General features: G+C 45.9%; 1 protein-coding gene across 1 annotated transcript in view; it reads right to left on the bottom strand.

Moving 5' to 3' along the window:
- Positions 1-297: 297 nt before the first annotated feature.
- Positions 298-21,697, bottom strand: part of LOC110529212 (protein enabled homolog) — a 106,749-nt gene continuing 85,349 nt past the window's right edge. Inside the window, 11 exon segments of the mRNA XM_036985106.1 lie at positions 298-3,290; positions 3,519-3,576; positions 4,003-4,081; positions 10,662-10,728; positions 10,960-11,017; positions 11,325-11,373; positions 11,662-11,819; positions 11,967-12,236; positions 12,238-12,278; positions 15,622-16,362; positions 19,067-19,527. Coding sequence (XP_036841001.1) covers positions 3,253-3,290; positions 3,519-3,576; positions 4,003-4,081; positions 10,662-10,728; positions 10,960-11,017; positions 11,325-11,373; positions 11,662-11,819; positions 11,967-12,236; positions 12,238-12,278; positions 15,622-16,362; positions 19,067-19,527 — 2,020 coding nt within the window. The 3' untranslated portion in view covers positions 298-3,252.

Genomic DNA, 21,697 nt, shown 5'->3' with positions numbered 1-21,697 from the left:
TATTGTTTTCAAGCTTTTGAATATTTGATGAATGCCCTGCATGTAAAATGGTATGATCTCCCACGCATTCGCTTTGTTGCAGATAAACAAGTTATATTCAAAGGCTGAGAAGAGCTCTGTGAGAGAAACTGCTGATGCAGCACAAGTCCATGTATGGCTTCGTGACTCGTCAGAACAGTCTGAGCTCCTGTGGATCACATTTTGTCCCACAGCAGGAGAGAAATATCCAGATTAAAAAGTTAAGAATGAGTTACTGAAACTATGTCAACTGAACACCACAAAAAAGTTACTTTTTAATCATTTATTGCAATTTTTTTTATTTAATTTGCTCAAACAATGTTAGCATGTAAGAAAATTCTAATTAACATGAGAACGGTATGGTACAATGTAAATGATAAAAGAATAAAGGAAACTGATAAATTCCTTTCAGAGACATTCAATTGAATTTCTCAATATGTCCACCAGCTTCGGTTCCCTCAGTAGATGGAAAAATCTGATTTTGGGGACAAAAATGTAACTGTAGAGCACAGGAGGTTGGTGGCACCTTAATTGGGGAGGATGGGCTTGTGGTAATAACTGGAGCGGAATTGATGGAATGGTATCAAATACACCAAACACATGGTTTGATGCCATTCCAGTCGCTCTGTTTCAGACATGAGCCGTCCTCCCCTCAGCAGCCTCCACTGCTGTAGAGGATATATACATTTTCAGATTTCCCAAGCGCTAAGAACCTAAACTATGTAACAAACTGCTCTGTAACATACAAATGGCATGAGGAAAATACACCACTTCTTGTGTTCAATTGTACTTTGTAACATAACTTCATTCTCCCATTAAAATAACTATTCCAGGACGCAAAAAAAAACAATGATCATGTGTGAGATCATGACAGTTCCTAGAATTATTACTAGTCTTTTTAAATCTTTGACATATTAAATGTAAATTCAGAACAAGGCACAAACCATGAAGATCACAAACAGAATTATCCATGTAGATATGAATGATCCTTAATTAGAATGTTTCACTCCCCAATCCTAAGGACTCGATATATAGATATCTCCCTTTCTCTTAACAATGATAAAACAAAAGGCGACTCAGTAAAGTGTGACGTGTGTGTAAGAGGAGATTGTAGCTGAAACCTTTGGTGTGATAGCCACACTATTGGCGGTGGCTGCATCTTGTAAAGCAGGTTCATCATAGTATCATGAATTTCTATGGGTTTATAAAGTGCAATCGATGCTGTAAACACTCTTCTGTACAAACTTCCAATGCTTTGATTTGGAGATGAGAATGAAATAGATTTGTGTTTGAGCAAAACACTCACAAGGGGAGTGTTGTGAAGATAGCTCAGTCACCACGACCCCCTCAGCTGTTGCCACGACAGAACCCTGATCAAAGTCGATCCCCTTACCAGCAGGTCAATAGAATAGAAGCTAGAGTTTTACATTGAAGACAGCTCTGTTTTACACGAGTCTCAGGTTGACCTCAGTTTGACCTTCTCTCAGTTGATTGTACATCGAGATTTTTAGGAAATCAAAAATGTTTTGTTTTGAAAAGGAAACATTTTCAATTAAAAGTAGCCATTCCCATATGAACAAAGTCAATCAAAGGGCGAAAGAAGTATGCCATTATCAGAACTTCATCTTATAAGGAGAGGAAACAAAGGCAAACAAAAATGCTACAAATAATTATTAAGCACAAGTAAAACACTGAATGGCACCAGCATGGATGCGGATATGTCATGCCGACAAACTCATTTATGGGGTGTCCCTTATGTCTTTTTCATGACAATTTTTTGTATTTTTTTCCTGCAAAAAACCATGAGTACCATGAATTGATGGAAAATGGCGTACCTCAGTAAATTAAGTACATTATGGCTATAAACAGAGGGGGTCTGTCCATCTCATCTATTCTCTACCCATTTCTTTCAGAACACTTTAGAATCTATTAGGTGGATGTCCAGTCGTGAACAGAAGGAGGTACAGAATCACATCCTCAACAGGGCGCTGGAGTGGAGTTAAATGAACAGGAACATTTCAAGGAAAACATGTGGGGGAAATTCAACCCAGATGCTACACTTATTGCTTATAAACTGACAGACAATAACGCAACTTCTTGGCAGTCTCACCGTACATGCACCAAACACTTGACAGAAAATGAGAGGGAGGGAAAAAAAAGGTTTAGTTCATAATAACAGTACAGAGATTTCAAATAGCTCCATCTCCAGATCTGGTCATGGTGATTTTAGCAGTATTAACCGTCACTAATTGACAGAGGTTGTTTGGTAAAGAGCTACACAGATTGACTGTAGAAAGGCATGTACCCTTTGTGACCGTCTCATCAGCCTGCAACACACCGAAACAGTGAGAAGAAATGCAGTACAGTAGCTTGTTACAGCGATCATTTTGATAGAAAAAAAGAAGATCATGATATTCGGATATTAAGCCAAACAGACCAAAAGACCATCTTGAAAATATTTGATTAAGCTACTTGATATGGCCATGGTTTACATTAAAACAGACAATTGATAGACTTGTAGATATCATTTTTTCTTCTTTTGTACATATTCAGGTTAAAATAGTATTTGAGGAAGACAAGCATTACAGAGTCCTGCAGCAGTAGACAATACCAAGTCCACCAGTCAGTCCCTCATTCACATCAAGAGGCTCCCTCCTATGGCCCTATGGGAAACTGAGTCCTACTTCCCTTTCCCTCCCCTCCTGCCTCCAAACTTAACACTCGCCCACTAAACGTGCCTTTTTGCTTTGAAATCACAAGTGCGCACCAACCGTTCCAAATCTTAGTGTGACCACTGTCTGACTTCTCACACTTCAATGGTTAATACAGTATACAGTTCAATATAGTTAGTTTTTTGTTGATTTTCCTTGTTTTCTTGTGTTATCGACAAAGAGAGAAATCTTTGCATAATGACAGTCAATTCTCTTCATGACTGTGTCCTGTCCTCCAGGTGAGGCTGCGGGAAAATGGCAGCAACGGCCAGGCTTCACAAGATGGACGCCAGCAGTGCTTCCATGCTACACGCCTCCCGCACTCCCTCGTCCCCAGTTGTGTGCCTGACGCTGCTCCGCCCACAAACTCTGCCTGCTGTATTAATTCAGTTATTGTCATCATCAGCGCCACCTTTTTAAACTTTTTTTACCTTGTTTGTTGCTTTATAATATTGTCATATCTGAAGTTGACCTGTCTCAGTTGTCCGGTAATAGGTGTAATTTACAGGGAGGTGAGATCCTTCTACACAGTGTTCGACTTGCCCAGCTCCTCTCTGATGGCTGTGGACAGACAAACAACATGTCAGTTATATTGTGTTTTGTGCTGTCTTTGCTGTGATATGATCTTAGCAGCGGCTTGAATGGTTTGATGCTAATTCTCTGATGACAAAGGTACAGCAGGCCTCGTAAGCGTAAGGACTTCCTCCCTGTGCTTTGAGGAACTTGTTTCACACCCTGTCACATACTACAGAGCAGTATGTGCATAAGGTTAATCAAGCAATCAGTTACCATCAATGAGTTCCTCTTTCAGTTTTGATAACTCCTTCCTCATCTCGTCCAGAATGTCCTGAAAATACAAGGTTGGAAGGTGAAGATTAGAGACAAAAAAAACTGTGGAAAAACAAATAACTTGTATCAACCTTCAGGTTCTTTGGACATGTGAGATGGGGGAAAACAGACAGCATAGCATCAATGAGCAATACTGTCCCAGAGAGCTGAATGAGTTTTAGTAAGCCCATAGTGTCACTCCTCTGTGTTACTGCTCTGAATGAGGCTGCTGCTGTGTGCACAGATAGGGAGGGTATATGAAAAATCTACACTTATCTAACAGGCTCCTTCATAGGGGAGAAGGGAGGGATTGCCGCAGCACAGGACACCGTCATTGGGCACACCCTCTCAGTGCTCTTTAGTATGCTGTGTAAAATACTACAGCTCCAGTGTACTGCCAGTAAACAGCAAATCAGGTCATTTTTTACTTGTCTCCTCTGAATACCTGTTTCAATCTGTCATAGTCGAGACCTTCTGTTGGTACCCCGTTGGCACTTAGGGATCCAGTCGGTGTGGATTTTGGTCTGTAGACGAGAAACAGAAAAGTTAGAGTAGTATACCTAAACTGGGGCTATTGTCAAGGGGGCCTTCAGAAGTCCCTCTTGGAGGAAAACAAGACAGCTAAGTGCCGACTGTGGCTAGATCATTCTCCTCCGCATTCAGTCCTCAGACACTTCAATCACTCTTTTAAAAAATGTGCAACTATAACATAAACAAGTTGAAAGAAAGCGCATTGAAACACCAAAGGAGGACATCTGAGATTTCAAATTGACGGTTTGATATCAAAACACAACAGGAAACCTAGGAAGTTACAGACTTAAACAAACAAAACAAACTGTCATCATATACCAACATTATTGTTTTAAATTCAGAATTTGGAAACTGATACACAAATATGGCAATGTAGCGCATAAGAGTACCACAATTATTTTCAGGCCATTTCACATCAATTTGTCAGCATTGATACGACACTAGTGGTAAACAACTGAGCCTATTTGACAGGGTACCTAACAATTTGGCTGCCTACATACAGTATGAGGCTCCTTCATGAACTTAGTTAGTTCAAGCATCATTATGCTCAGAGCAAACTGAATCTAGATTTAGGCAAAGCGAACCAGTAAATTAAATGGAAACGGTAGAGTCCTATGACTGGAATCACAAATAGAATAGCTTAATTCCTTAGGTCAGGGATGAGCAACTTTGATGGGGTGGGGCCACAAAAAGTCTGAACTCATCACGAGGGGCTGTAATTAAATGTAAAATAATTATGTTAGCTGAAATGGGCTAATTGACTGACTATCAATAACTGACATAAGGGAATTGATCGGAGGGCCTTTAAATGTGGGGCCGCCAGTTGCCCTTCCCTGCCTTAGGTAAAGCCAGCCCAATGCACATGCTACACACACCAACCATTAGAGTTCACACACCAACTAATAGGAAGGAAACACACAACGGACATTGGGTAGTTTAGCCCGATTTAAACACAATCAAGTAAACTTTGGGAGCCAGAGTTCAGAGACAGGCCGCTGTAGTTGCAGTATGCACACACAATTCAGCAGTCACACACAGCCATGCTTCTCTGCCATTGGATCAGCTGGGACAGGAACACCGTTGCCAACAAGGTAATCACCATGGTCTACAACTACAGGAATGATTCAAGGGAACTGAGGAAACTGAGTGTGAAATCAGTGAAGAAATTAACTCTTGTCAGAGAGGAAGTGGAAGCCAAGAGGGGAAGTGTAACAATTCTCAATAGTTGTCTTCTGCGTGTTTGGTTATTTGCTCTCGTGGTCTCTCTGGCCTCCTCTATAGGTCAAATACTAAGGCCAGTTTATGTGAGAGAAATGTAGGATGCCAATGCAGGGCTGTGTGGCTTTATCTATTGGGTGCGTCTGGGTCAGAATTGGCAAGGAAGTGAATATTAACAGCACTGGGCGGGGTGATGTCTCCTCTAGCTTCCTCACTATACAGTAGCACACAGCCACAGAGTGTGTTGAGTATGTGTGTACATGTGAGTAGGGGGCACTTTGTGATGTGTAAGAGGGATTCCCTTTAACAGGAATTTAGCAAAGTAGGCACTGTAGGAGAGATGGACAGTAAAACAAAGTTTGTAAAGCAACTGAAAACATAACATGACATAGACCTGTAGATTGCTTATTTTAAAACAAGAATAAACCAATGTATATATGTGGAATTCATTAGCAGTCTGGTGATGACTTTGCTGGCAAAACAGAGATACAGTATGTGGGAATTACAAGGCACTAACCCAAGCCCCCAAAAATATCACTTCTACTTCAATCACAGCAAATGACACAAAATGAGTAAAAAGAGAGAATTATCACTCTACAGGCCTGTATCCCTGTTTACGAGATCAGAACCCATCAGATTTCTCCACGGTGAGTCAAGTCCGTGAGAGAGAGACGACAGCTCTTAAAAGGCCTGTCCTGCAGCCCCAGGTCCCCTCCCTAAACCAACCCAAACTAAACCTACAGGCTACAGAGAAAACACGGAGTATAGCCGTATTGATGATATATTGACTTTGCTTTAAGTTAACTTTACAATGATAAAGCATTGTAATAGGAATTTTCTAGGGATCTGTTAATTGTCTGAAACTTTTCACATTAATACGCTAAAATGCAACACCAACCGACTTTAAAGAAAGTTCTAAAAAAACATCTCACATTCTCAGCGAAATAAAACAAAAGATGACTTGTGGTGGAGGCAGTCAGCATTCTGTTTTGCACATGGAAGCTGGAGGTGCATTTCCAGGAACACGTTCTCACCGACAAATTTAGAGCCCTGGAATTAGAACCTGGAATTTGGGGCTTTCATTGACACATCTCAGGAACACTAATTTTTCATGTATATTCTTCGTAGTGGTCTATTTACCACTACAAACCGATGCTGACACTAAGACCATACTCAACGAGCTGTATACGGCGCTCCTAGTGGCCGGGGACTTGAATACACTTAAATCAGTTTTACCTAATTTTTACCAGCATGCTAAATGTGCAACCAGAGGGAAAAATATATAAAAAACTTTACTCCACACACAGAGATGCGTACAAAGCTCTCCCTCACCCTCCATTTGGCAAATCTGGCCATAATTCTATCCTCCTGATTCCTGCTTACAAGCAAAAATTAATGCAGGAAGCACCAGTGACTCGGTCAATAAAAAAAGTGATCAGATGAAGCAGATGCTAAACTACAGGACTGTTTTGCTAGCACAGACTGGAATTTGTTCCGGGATTCTTCCGATGGCATTGAGGAGTACACCACATCAGTTACTGGCTTTATCAATAAGTGCATCGATGACATCGTCCCCACAGTGACTGTACATACATACCCCAACCAGAAGCCATGGATTACAGGCAACATCCGCACTGAGCTAAAGGGTAGAGCTGCCGCTTTCAAGGAGTGGCACTCTAACCTGGAAGCTGATAAGAAATCCCACTATGCCCTCCGATGAACCATCAAACAGATAAAGCGTCAATACAGGACTAAGATTGAATAGTACTACATTGGCTCCGATACTCGTCGGATGTGGCAGGGCTTGCAAACCATTACAGACTACAAAGGGAAGCACAGCCGCGAGCTAACCCAGTGACACGAGCCTATCAGACAAGCTAAATTACTTCTATGCACACGTCGAGGCAAGAAACACTGAAGCATGCATGAGAGGATCAGCTGTTCCGGACGACGGTGTGATCACGCTCGCCGTAGCCGATGAGAGTAAGACCTTTAAACAGGTCAACATTCACAAAGCCGCAGGGCCAGACAGATTACCAGGACGTATACTCTGAGCATGTGCTGACCAACTGGCAAGTGTCTTCACTGACATCTTCAACCTCTCCCTGTACGAGTCTGTAATACCAAAATGTTTCAAGCAGACCATCATAGTCCCTGTGCCCATGAACACTAAGGTAAACTGCCTAAATGACACCGACCCATAGCACTCGTGTCTGGTCATGGCTCAACACCATTATCCCAGAAACCCTACACCCGCTCCAATTTGCATACCGCCCCAACCTATCCACAGATGATGCAATCTCTATTGTACTCCACACTGCACTTTCAGACCTGGACAAAAATAACTCTTACGTGAGAATGCTACTCATTGACTACAGCTCAGCGTTCAACACCATCAAAGCTCATAACTAACCTAAGGACCCTGTGACTCAACGCCTCCCTCTGCAACTGGATCCTGGACTTCCTGATGGGCCGCCCCCAGTTGGTAAGGGTAGGTAACAACACATTTGCCACGCTTATCCTCAACACGGGGGCCCCTCAGGGGTGCGTGCTCAGTCCCCTCCTGTAGTCCGTTCACTCATGACTGCATAGCCAGGCACGACTCCAACACCATCATTAAGTTTGCTGATTTTTATTTATTTCACCTTTATTTAACCAGGTAGGCAAGTTGAGAACAAGTTCTCATTTGCAATTGCGACCTGGCCAAGATAAAGCAAAGCAGTTCGACACATACAACGACACAGAGTTACACATGGAGTAAAACAAACAGTCAATAATACAGTATAAACAAGTCTATATACGATGTGAGCAAATGAGGTGAGATAAGGGAGGTAAAGGCAAAAAAAAAGGCCATGGTGGCAAAGTAAATACAAAAAGCAAGTAAAACACTGGAATGGTAGATGTGCAATGGAAGAATGTGCAAAGTAGAAATAAAAATAATGGGGTGCAAAGGAGCAAAATAAATAAATAAATTAAATACAGTAGAGAAAGAGGTAGTTGTTTGGGCTAAATTATAGGTGGGCTATGTACAGGTGCAGTAATCTGTGAGCTGCTCTGACAGTTGGTGCTTAAAGCTAGTGAGGGAGATAAGTGTTTCCAGTTTCAGAGATTTTTGTAGTTCGTTCCAGTCATTGGCAGCAGAGAACTGGAAGGAGAGGCGGCCAAAGAAAGAATTGGTTTTGGGGGTGACTAGAGAGATATACCTGCGTGTGCTACAGGTGGGAGATGCTATGGTGACCAGCGAGCTGAGATAAGGGGGGACTTTACCTAGCAGGGTCTTGTAGATGACATGGAGCCAGTGGGTTTGGCGACGAGTATGAAGCGAGGGCCAGCCAACGAGAGCGTACAGGTCGCAATGGTGGGTAGAATATGGGGCTTTGGTGACAAAACGGATTGCACTGTGATAGACTGCATCCAATTTGTTGAGTAGGGTATTGGAGGCTATTTTGTAAATGACATCGCCAAAGTCGAGGATTGGTAGGATGGTCAGTTTTACAAGGGTATGTTTGGCAGCATGAGTGAAGGATGCTTTGTTGCGAAATAGGAAGCCAATTCTAGATTTAACTTTGGATTGGAGATGTTTGATATGGGTCTGGAAGGAGAGTTTACAAGTCTAACCAGACACCTAAGTATTTGTAGTTGTCCACGTATTCTAAGTCAGAGCCGTCCAGAGTAGTGATGTTGGACAGGCGGGCAGGTGCAGGTAGCGATCGGTTGAAGAGCATGCATTTAGTTTTACTTGTATTTAAGAGGAAGGAGAGTTGTATGGCATTGAAGCTTGCCTGGAGGGTTGTTAACACAGTGACCAAATAAGGGCCAGAAGTATACAGAATGGTGTCGTCTGCGTAGAGGTGGATCAGAGACTCACCAGCAGCAAGAGCGACCTCATTGATGTATACAGAGAAGAGAGTCGGTCCAAGAATTGAACCCTGTGGCACCCCCATAGAGACTGCCAGAGGTCCGGACAGCAGACCCTCCGATTTGACACACTGAACTCTATCAGAGAAGTAGTTGGTGAACCAGGCGAGGCAATCATTTGAGAAACTAAGGCTGTCGAGTCTGCCGATGAGGATGTGGTGATTGACAGAGCCGAAAGCCTTGGCCAGATCAATGAATACGGCTGCACAGTAATGTTTCTTATCGATGGCGGTTAAGATATCATTTAGGACCTTGAGCGTGGCTGAGGTGCACCCATGACCAGCTCTGAAACCAGATTGCATAGCAGAGAAGGTATGGTGAGATTCGAAATGGTCGGTAATCTGTAAGTTTGCTGATGACAACCGTGGTAGGCCAGATCACCGACAACGACGAGAACACCTATAGGGAGGTCAGAGACCTGGCCGTGTGGTGCAAAGACAACCTCTCCCTCAACGGGAGAGGTTTGGCATGGGTCCTCAGATCCTCAAAAGGTTCTCCAGCAGCACAATCGAGAGCATGGTTGCATCACTGCCTGGTAGGGCAACTGCTCGGCCTCCGACCGCAAGGCACTACAGAGGGTAGTGTGTACGGCCCAGTACATCACGGGGGCCAAGCTTCCTGCCATCCAGGACCTCTATACCAAGCAGCGTCAGAGGAAGAACCTAAAAACCTGTTCTCCTGCCACCCTAGTCATAGACTGTTCTCTCTGCTACCACATGGCAAGATGTACCGGAGCGCCAAGTCTAGGTCTAAGAGGCTTCTAAACAGCTACCCCCAAGCCATAAGACTCCTGAACATCTAATCAATGGCTACCCAGACTATTTGCATTGCCCCCCCCCCCCCCGCCCCCCTTCACGCTGCTGCTTACTCTGTTTATTATCTATGCGTAGTGACTTTAATAACTCTACCTACATTTACATATTACCTCAACTAACTGGTGCCCCCGCACATTGACTCAGTACCGGTACCCCCTGTATATAGCCTCACTATTGTTATTTTACTGCTGCTCTTTAATTATTTGTTACTTTTATTTCTTAATTTTGGGGGTATTTTTCTTAAAACTGCATTGTTGGTTAACGGCTTATCAGCAAGCATTTCACTGTAAGGTACCTGCAACAATTACAATTTGATTTGATACAGATAGCCTTGCTAGCAGTAGCCTAGTGGTAAGCAGCAGCCCTGTGTTTTAGTCACGTTATTAACCAGTCATGAACCAGCAAGCCCAGGGGTCGGACCCCAGCAGTGAGCCATGCTCTGCTACCCCCTGTGCTCCTTCTCTCCAGTTACATGATAATGAGCAGCAATGCAGAGGCAGTCAATGATTCAGACAGGTAGTGGATATTTTGACTCCGTTGTACTTGACCCAATAATGTGTTTAGAGACTCAGAGACTAACAATGTATTACCGTTTGTACATTTATGGAATGCTGGTACTTACCTTCCAATGACTGGGGATTTGCTACCATTCATAGTGTTACTCCTCTCCCATGGTTTCCTGGGCATGTCTGCGGAGGAGAGAAACACAAAAGCATTAGAGATAATTTCACTGATATAACTGAACCACTTCATCAGAAGACAAAAAAATACTGACTGAAAAAATCTGCCAAATTACATTAACTGCTGGCCAACACGGACTAGGATCCTGGTGGTCTGAATGTGGAAGTTGCATGTTTCTGTTCTGGTCCTGTGTATCTCTGACCACTACAGTCCTGTACTGTATCCTGTACCCCACTCACCTGGTGTGCTACAGGCAGACACTTTAGGAGTCGTGGTGCCCTCGCTGCCACCGTCGTCCTATTAGAGAGTAGCACAGTGAGTTCAGAAGGTCAGAAGTTTTAGGTCAGGCAGCTTCAGATGATCAGAAATGTGACCAGGCATTTAGTTAATAATCCACTGAGGGAGATCCATTGATCCTCTTTAATGCCACCAATGACCCTCAAAGAGAAACATATGAAGCTCCAAAGACATCCAGAAGGGATGGATAGAGAATACAAACACCAGGCTGCTGAATTATAGACAGACGGGTAGACTAGATAGGTACTGTCAAGCAGGATATACAGAGATTAACTTTCCCTGTTCTCTGTCTATCTGTCATACTCACAGCTCTCTGCTCCGGCTCAGGCGATGATCCCTTCTCTGCAATTCTTCTCCTGAAAAACACCACAAAATATAAAAGTTATAACATGTTATATTGTATGTCAAAACAAAAATTCTCTCACACCAAATTACTTTGAAATAATGTTAGGCTGACCGCGACAGCTACTGTACATGATCTGCAATGATATGGCACTCAATGAAAATATCTATATTGACAAGAAACATTTGGGCCTCAAGCCTTCCTCAATATTGCCCCCCCCCCCCCCACTCCCTGAAGCCACCCAAACATGCTGTATCCCTCCTCTCTCCATGTTTCAAATGGGAATGTAGTGTAATGTCACCTCCTGGCCAGGAGGGCGCTCATTTCCTCCATCAACCCCCCTCCTCCAGGTGCTCCTCCCAGAGGGCCGTTTCCTCCAGGTTTGGCCCCTGTAGCGCCAGCCAAGCCCCCCGCCATGGCTGCAGCCAGAGCAGCTGCCGCATCACCACCACTATCACTCTGAAGGATAGAGAGAAAGGTCAGAGTCAGAGAAGTAGTGGTAGACTATATTACGAAATAATGACATTACAATGATTTGAGCATTTTAATGGAAATTCCAAAGGCCAAAATGTGGACCTGTCTGTTCTGTGCGTGTCGGCCTCTCACCCTTGGCACTTTACGCAGCTTGGCTCCAGCGAGGGCAGCGGCCAGCCCGGACAGGGGGCGGTCCTCCGAGGGGGAGAAGAGACCGGGCGGCAGGGGAGGGGCTGGTGGAGGAGGAGGGTGGGCCTGGCCACCGAGGGAAGGTGGCGGACCGGGTGGGGGAGGGGGGCCGCCGCTTGTAGGGGTGAGTGTGGGGGGTAAGGGGGGAGGGGGAGGAGGGCCTGGTTGGGCAGAGGCTGTGGGGGTCACAGTGGAGCCGGGAGGGAGGGGGGGGAGGGGGAGGGGGGGTGGGCAGCACCGGCGTCAACACTGTGTCTGTATGGGGGGGAGAGAGAAGAGTAAACAGTCAGTATCAAAATTTAGGACTCACAGAAAGAGCAGGGGTCACGAGTTCTCTCCTATTTACTTTATCCTCACACAAAAAAAACTCAGGCTTCCTTAAGCACCCATACTATATCCAGCATCAATACTAACATTATCAGGCTTGACCAACCTTAGACTTTAAAACTTGTGTGTGAAGACACGGCATGAAGTCGCTAACATCCTCTTGCTGTTTGTCATACAACATGCACATCAGTGAGTTGTGGCAATGGCCTAAATGTATCCATTTGAATGAAGCAAATGGAGACATCCAACACAAAAACAAGACAGAAAATGCATTGGACACAGGAACTCTAGCAGCCTTAGTTAGGTCAATAGCGGCATATGCCTGCAAGAGCAGCCCTAAACCATGGAACCACAGAGATGTATTAACTGTAATAATTAGCTTGTAGAAAATCATTGTGATTCCTCAACCCAGACAGATGATTTGATCAATAAGCCATGATGGAATGTGCCCATATTGAGCTCCTGTTAATGAGGGCGTGACCTATAGAATTAGGAATTTGAATACTAATTATTAGAATAGTCATTTAAATGGATCTCTATAGTGTGACCAGTTTCCTTTCAGCCAAATGAGAGGAGACTTGAGGGCAGAGGTCACTAACACGGGTGGGTCAGTCCAAGTGAAAGAAATAGTCGTACTGAATCATCTACATCTACAGCGCATTCAGAAAGTATTCAGACCCCTTGACTTTTCACACTTTGTTACGTTACAGCCTTACACTAACATTGATTCGTTTCTCCCTCAAATCTACACACAATACCCCATAATGACAAAGCAAAAGAACATGTTTTAGACATTTTTGCAAATGTATTAAAACCTGAAATATCACATTTGCAAAAGGTATTCAAACCCTTTACTCAGTACTTTGTTAAAGCACCTTTGGCAGCGATTACAGCCTCGAATCTTCCTGGGTATGATGCTACAACCTTGGCACACCTGTATTTGGGGAGTTTCTCGCATTCTCCTCTGCAGATCCTCTCAAGCTCTGTCAGGTTGGATGGGGAGCGTCGCTGCACAGCTATTTTCAGGTCTCCCCAGAGACGTTTGATCAAGTTGATGTCTGGGCTCTGGCTGGGCCACTCATGAACATTACGACCTGAAACCACTCCTGCGTTGTCTTGGCTGTGTGTTTAGGGTCGTTGTCCTGTTAGAAAGGGAACCATTTCCCCAGTCTGATGTCCTGAGCGCTCTGGAGCAGGTTTTCATCAAGGATCTCTGTACTTTGCTCTGTTCATCTTCGCCTCGATCCTGACTAGGCCCCCAGTCCCTGCCACTGAAAAACATCCCCACAGCATGATGCTACCACCACCATGCTTCACTGTAGGGATGGTGCTAGGTTTCCTCCAGGCATGACGATTGGCATTCAGGCCAAAGAGTTCCATCAGACCAGATAATCTTGTTTCTCATTGTCTGAGAGTCCTTTAGGTGCCTTTTGGCAAACTCTAAGCGGGCTGTCATGTGCCCCTTACTGAGGAGTGGCTTCCACCTGACCACTACCATAAAGGCCTGATTGGTGGAGTGCTGCTGAGATGGTTGTCCTTGTGGAAGGTTCTCCCATCCCCACAGAGGAACTCTGGAGCTCTGCCAGAGTGACCATCGGGTTCTTGGTCACCTCCTTGACCAAGGCCCTTCTTCCCCGATTGCGCAGTTTGTCTGGGCGGCCAGCTCTAGGAAGACTCTTGGTAGTTCCAAACTTCTTCTATTCAAGAATGATGGAGGCCACTGTGTTCTTGGGGACCTTCAATACTGCAGAAATGTTTTTGTACCCTTCCCCAGATCTGTGCCGACACAATCCTGTCTCGGAGTTCTATAGACAATTCCTTTGCCCTCACGGCTTGGTTTTTGCGGTGTGCCTTTCCAAATCATGTCCAGTCAATTGAATTTACCACAGATGGACTCAAATCAAGTTATAGAAACATCAAGGATGATCAATGGAAACAGGATGCACCTGAACTCAATTGAGTCTGAATACTTTAGTAAATAAATGTTTTATATTTTTAAAACACTTGGGAAAATGTAGAAAAACCTCTTTTCGTTTCATCATTATGGGTATTGTGTGTAGATAGATGACATTATTTAGAATAAAGGCTGTGACGTAACAAATGTGGAAAACGTTATACTTTCCGAATGCACTGTAAATGCTACTGACGAGTTACTCAAAGGGCAGTTTTAATACACCACAATTGAAAACTCTATTATGTTACAAAATAGTCTCATTAATGCTTCTGGAGTGTTTGAATTATGTCAAATCTGAACTTTTGAAACTGCAATGGTTTTCAGAAAGATTTCAAAATGTTGAATTAAAATGTTATTCCTCATAAAGTTAAGAAGGTAATCAGATGTGGTGGCCGGTTAAGGAAGTATAATAAAAAGCTTGTCCTCATTTGACATGGTTGTTAGAGGTTATTCATTTATTTGGATCCCCAAATCCAGAGGGGACAGACGTGTATGCTAACTATTCAATTTAGGAGAGGGAAAAAATGATCTTAATATTTTTGATTCCAGCTGCTGGATAGCTTCCGACAGTGACAATCCCTCTAAAGACTGCCCCAGAGTTCAGTCAGTCATTTCCTAATCAAAATACATCTAATATCCATGTTAATTCCTCCCATTCCCTTGAAACGTACAGTAGTGTCATGACAAGAAGCCTAAGTGAACAAGGACAGAGCAGAAATTAGTCTCCATCAGTCCCTTTTGTATCACGTATACAAGCCTACGGTCACCAGGTCCAGTAGGCTTGATGAACACAACACTGACATGACAAGTGAGAATGAAAAGTCATGGTAACATACTAAGGTCATCACAATGGTGAATTGCAGAAAAATAATAGTTTGAGGTGATAAAAAAAACAAAAAAAAAACAAGAAGCAAAGGAGAAACAAAGAGACATTGATCCCTCCAGACATAGCTTCAGCGATCTATAGCTAGATGCAGCAGAGCCCCCTGTCTGTGAGTGCACACTTGCACACATACATGCCATGCCATGCCATGCCCAATGACCAGACACCATTCAAACCAGTTCACCAGGCAACTCAAGACCACGAGCAATAGCATGGACATACATGGCGAGAGTATGCTGACAGAGGCCAGACAGACACCTGACCAACACAGATTAACCTAGCAGACCTAGAGCCACAGCCGTACTAGCCACCGATGCAGCCAGCATTGGCACCCAGAGCTGGGCCGAGCTGGTTAGGGCAGGCCCGCTACACCCTGGCCCCCGTTAGTGGGTGAGTGGAGGTAGAGAGCGAGGCTGAGAGAGGTGAGGCCTTACCCTGCTGGGCCAGAGGGTCTGCAGGCTGAAAGGCCTCTGGAGCCGAGGAGCCGGAGTCTCCCAGCTCAGAGAGGTTTACAGAGAGGTCAGCAGAGGCAGGGGGAGCTGTGGAAGGAGAAGGGACAACAGCAGGCTGGGATGAGGGAGAGGACACAAGGGGAGCGATGGGGGAGACAACAGGCGACTGCTGGCAGGACAGGGACAGGGAGAGGGGGGGCAGCGGTGGAGGGGGCGGCGGGGTGGGAGGGGGCGGCGGGGTGGGGTTGCTGCTGTTGCCAATGGTGACCGGTGAAGGGGCAGGGAACATAGGAGGCCCATTGGGGGAGGGGGGTTTCTGTGACAAGGGGCTGGGGACTGGGATGGCAATGACAGGGCGAGGGCCTGTTGCCTTGCCCGGGGGGCTACTGATCATGACGGGGGGCGATGGGGGCAGAGGGCTGAAGTTTGTTGCTGACCACACCAAAGACTTGGAGGGGGTTGCTGGGGCAGGGGTGGGGGGCATGGGAGGGACAGGCTGTCGCCTGGGGACTGTGGCGTAGTGGGGCAAGACGGGGTGGAAGGCGGAGCCTAGTGAGGTGGCAAAACGGGAGGCAGAGTGACGTAGAGGCGGGGTGGGGGGTGTTGCAGAGGAGGGTGACGGGGTGGGCGGAGGGTAGTTGGGGGTGGTGGGAGACACAGACGTAGAGGAGGTCTTGGAGGAGTACTCTGGAGGCGGAGGGGTGTAGAGGGTACTTTCAAACGCTGAACAGGACAGGAGAGAAGCAGCCACCGTGCAGCCATACAAGGGGGGAAAGAACACAGGAGAGGAGAGAGAGAAAGGGGGAGAAACAGAAAGAACAGAGAGAAGGGGGCAAATGAAGCAGGAAAAACCAGCACAGACCTAAATCTCCTTTTTCTATACTTGGTCCTTTCTCTGACAGAAAGGATGCTACTATTAGTACACAAGGTTAGCAGTTGAGACAGATCCTGAGGCACACTCTGTAAACAATGCGTCAATGTGAACACATGGATAGAGAGGCAGCAGAAAAACAGAGACCATCGTACATTCAGTCGGGAGCGCTTGGCCTGGCCGCTCAATGAATGAAGCCTAATCAAGTGATGCCCACTTCAAACACTTTATTAGCCTCTGGTGAAACTCTCAGGATCAACACACACCAGACACAGCACTGGTCAGTCACTCACTCTATCCATGCTGCATCCTGCGGCTCCATTCCAGGACTGGGCAAGCAGAACATGTGTATTCTATACATTTAGAAGTCAAAGAACCACAATTGAGACATGTAACCAATTTGGACATGTTTTGTTCATTGTTCTTACAATAAGCAAATGGTGCACAGACAATCTAAACGAACTAAATCAATAAAATGCTTCAATATTTGGGTGACTCCAGTTTAAATCAAACACCATTACCTAGTTCCTATCGGAACGATTTCAAGTCAGAATCTCCTCTTTCAAATGACAAGGAGTTCACAGAAAGTCTTACAAAACAAATAAAAAAATACCATCACAAAGTCTGTCTCATCAACACACACATCAGTAGTATCTTCTCATCTCTCATGTAAAGTACAGAATTAGTGAGGTCAGCCATTGCGGGGGTAGTCTCGCTGGGTGGTCACACTGCCAGAGCCTGACTGCATGCTCTGAATTATCCATGCTCTGTTTTGTTGTGGCCCCAGCCAGCGTAGCCCCAGAGTTAGCCCAGAGCGGAGGCCTCTCATGCCATATGTTGAATGAGGGGCGATGCTGCTAATCCTTTGTGCCAGCCTCATTCTACTCCACTGACCCTCAGTGGCAGCCACACACACACCAACCAGAAGTGTTACTCTTGTCCAAATGTTTGTCTCTTCTTTCCCGATTCCCCCAACTGTCTCCCCCTCCCTCCGGCTGGTAAGTGGGCAGAGGCAGGCCCTAGCTTTGCTCTGTGATCCCAGAGTAATAACACACACACACCTCACTAACCCCAAAATGGACATACACTCCATCTCCTCCATACACAATAACTAAATGTTGCCTAGTGTGTAGCCTAGTGTGTTCCCTAGGAGAGTGGCCTACAGAAGAAGAGGACCAGTATAGGGCGGGCCGGTCTACAACCATCACATCAGTAGTAGGAATGGCTGGATTAAAGAGGTTGACATTCACACAAGGAAGCCCTTGTTCTTTTGAACGCGATAAAGGGGCATAGCTAATATGAGACAGACGCCACAGTGTGCTGGACACGTCAAGAAGCTCATCTCAGATAGTCCATGGAGCTGCGGATGCCTTATTAGCAGACCTCTCCTCAGGTTTTCAGTTAGAAGTTGAGGTATGGTTACACACAGGATCAGCATGGCCTCCATTACACTGACAACATCCAATGGAAAACTAAACATACTATGAATGAAATTGGAAATCCAACCAAAAGCTATTGCAAGGCTATGTACATTAGGCCAACAGCGCACATGTTTGTCTTTCCTGCAGGAAAGACAACTAGAAGCGTATTAAAAGTGCATATTCACACCTCAAACCCAAAAGCGGCCCAAATGTTACAGCAACATGCAGTGCAACATTGTTTCTAGTGTTGGTCTTGTCATGTTCAGTGTGAATTGGGTCATTATGTATTGTATAAATGTCCTGGGGAAAAAAAAGTGAACGCTATACCATGATATGTTAGTTATGTTGTTGTGCTCCTGCGGGGCAGGCAGCATGTTAGCTTTGATGGTTCCTTTTTCTCCTACTAACAGAGAATCTGGCCCAGCTAATGTAATGATTGCGGCACTGAACCATGCCAACACTGGCTCCCCCACTGACCCAATATGTAGCAGCAATGCCCATCTCCCATCCTTGATCCTCCCCTAACCAAACCCAGAGCCTGAGTCCTGCACCTGCCTATGCTTTGCTGGGCAGGCTGGCTGGGGTTCCCCCTAACATCCACCAACACATAGTCAAAGCCATCCCTGGTCAAAACAGGACCCAACAGGAGTAGGCAGAGAGAGCTGAGTGTGTGTCAGTGTGTGTGAGTTCTTGCCTGCTCGCTGAGAGAAGCACCTAAACACTCCCCCTATGCCCTAGCGCCACTCAAGCTGTTCCACGAGCCCGTCCAACACACAGGCAGATGGGCAGAGAGAGATGGGAGAGGAGCCTCGCTATAAGTCACACTAACTAATGAGCGGCCAGGGATGGCTGAGTAGAGTCAGCGTCTCCGCTTCAGACTCCAGCTAAATGTCAAGCTGGGATTTTACACCCAAGACGGCTCTTTGGAAGTACTACTGCTAAATGAAGTGAGACCTAAACCCACTCACCTGTTGGTAACTATTCTGTCCTTTTGTTCTGTCCTGTGTCGTCAGTGTGTACTGTACTACCTTGTCCTGTCCTAGACATCAGATGTGTGCATATGCGTGTTGGTGTGTGTATGTGTATGCATGTGGGCGAGTGTGTAAGAGGTAAGGAAAAAGGCTTGGCTGCTCACCGGCGTTGGAGATGCGTCTCCCTCTCTCCCAGTCCATCTGTTCTCTGTCCAACTGCTGCTCCTGGTGAGTCTCTCGCTCCATCCTCTCCCTCTCCTGCTTCTCGCTCTCCATCAGCTCCCACTCTCTCTCCGCCCGCTCTCTCTCCAACTGCTCTCTCTCCGCCACCTCTCTCTCCAATTGCTCTCTCTCCAACTGCTCTCTCTCCAACTGCTCTCTCTCCAACTGCTCCTGACGCTCACGCTCCAGGCGATCCCGTTCAACACGCTCCACATGCTGCCTCTCGGCGCGCTCCCTCTCCCTCTCGGCGCGCTCCCGCTCTCGCTCCTGACGCTCACGGTCTTGACGTTCCCGTTCACGCTCCCTCTCCAGCATCTCACGCTCCAGCCGTTCCCTCTCCTGGCGCTCGTGCTCCAGCCGCTCGCGCTCCATCTCCTTCTGCCTCTGAAGCTCCTGCAGCTGCCTGCCATGGGGAGAGAGGAGAGAAGAGGTTAGAGAGAGGAAGAGAAAGGGGGTTGATGAGGAGAGACGAGAGAGGAGACACCAGACGAGGAGAACTAAGACAGGAGAGACCATACAGTCAAGAGAGGAAACCATAGAAGAAAAAGGAGAGACCATACAGGATAGTGGAGAAAGCAGAGAGGAGAAAGAATAGAGGGAGGGGAGTGGAGAAGATGGGGTAGTCTAGCGGTTAAGAGCATAGGGCCAGGTAACTGAAAGGTCGCTGTTTCGAAACCCAGAGCCAACTAGGTGAAAAATGTATCAATGTACCCTTGAGCAAGGCACTTAACCCTAATCACTCCTGTAAAATGTCAATGAAGAGATGAGACCTCGTTTCACACGCTGGCCTAAACCACCACGCAGACCCACAGTCAGTGCTGTCACTTGGAAAATGCCCTTTTTAAAATCATTATATAAGCTTGTTGTCATTATGTAATTACGGTTCTGTGCAAGACAAACCGTTACGCAACCACAGCTAGCTCTGCACATTTGTTATTAAACACAACAATGTCTTCTTCTGGCTACAGCCTCCCATTCTGTAGTGATAAGGACAGAACCTGTCTGTTATTCAGCTTCTACTGGCATTTACCTCATAACATTCACCAAATACCAAAACGCATCAGCTTGTTCATTCCAACTAGGTCTGCTGAGTTCGGATAGGAGCTTCCCAGGTTGGGAATGACTTATTCCTGCAGCGAGAAATCTCATCACTAGAGGGCAGCATGCTGTAATAAGAGGTGAGGCAGGCTGCCTCCTGGGGTAGCCTGCTGTAGATCACTTGTGACTGGCTGGTTGGCTGCAGCTCCAAGCCATTTCACAGACTCTTCTCGCTCTCCCCACATCACTACCATGGAGGCTGTGACTGGTACCCACCCGCCCATTCTGTTTGGCTTCATCAGTCTCAACCAGGCTTGCTGACAATTATTACCCAGACTGTCATAATAACAAATTGTCACAAAAACCAAATTAACCTGTGGTGCTGCACTTGTATAGGGACAAGCTGCGAGCCCTTTTCACTCAGTCACTCCTTCACCCTCCTGTTCAGGTTGAATCATCAACATCAGTCATCAGTTTCAAATGCTATCTGGTGTCACACCTCCCCCTCGCTCCATCTGGCCAGGAGCTAGCTACACACACCTGTTCCACAATGATGTCACAGCCAGACACCCCCCTCCAGGTTCACCCCCTGAATATTCCACCCCACCATTCACCAACCAACTTCCCATTGAACCCCTCCTACTTCCCTGCCCCTGCATCCCCTGGTGGGGAAACATCAAGTCTCCACACACCCTTCAGAGAGGAACATGATGGGAATCAAACGGTTTCCTGCCCCAAAACAGGCCTGGAGGAGTATGATGTCCTATCACATGTGGTGTAAACGACTTACAATGCACCTGTTTATGAATAACAGCACTTCCGCTCCCCTTTTCCTATAAGTGCACTGTGTGTGTCTATTCTACAATATGTGCTCTAAGAGAAGCAGTGATAAGTCAAAGTGGAAACCGGACACGAATAAACCCTCAATGTGCCAAGTCAGTGGATTACAGGTTCAATCAATCCATGTTATTCACCCAGAATGACTTCATGGATTCTAGTGAACTAAGACTAATGATTTACTGGAAGGCAAACCGTCACTCTTCTCTTTTTGATGGAGCTCAAAAAAGCCTTGAAATAATCCATCATTAACATATATAGCTTAAGAATGACATGAAAATGATTTCAATGTTACTTAAGACTGTAAAGCTTCAGCTAGTAATAGAACTAGAAACAGTATTATGGGCCCAGGCAGCAATCCACTCTGTAGGCTAGAGTAGCCAGAGGAAGGGCTGAGAGAGAGTTAACAGATTTAGTTGGTGGAGATCCTCTCTCTCCCAGAACCAGAGTGGAAGCGGCTGAGGAGGCTTTCACTAGCTGTTGCCTCAGCCAGGCTTTCCCCAGTAACACTGACCCCATTATCCATATTCACCAGTCTCTCTACAAGGTGTCCCCATAACACACTGTGCTGTTTTCGAAATGTAGCTGTGCCCAGCAGGCTCCCATGAGGATGGCTATTCTCCCCGCCACTGGTGCACTTCATAATGACACTGCCTTGTTACAGCAAGACGGGGAGCACAGAACAGAGCACTCCTGTC

Source organism: Oncorhynchus mykiss, chromosome 8 (genome assembly GCF_013265735.2).
Source record: "Oncorhynchus mykiss isolate Arlee chromosome 8, USDA_OmykA_1.1, whole genome shotgun sequence".
NCBI lineage: Eukaryota > Metazoa > Chordata > Actinopteri > Salmoniformes > Salmonidae > Oncorhynchus > Oncorhynchus mykiss.
The sequence above is the reverse complement of the archived record's forward strand: the minus strand, read 5'-3'. Positions and strand labels throughout refer to the sequence as shown.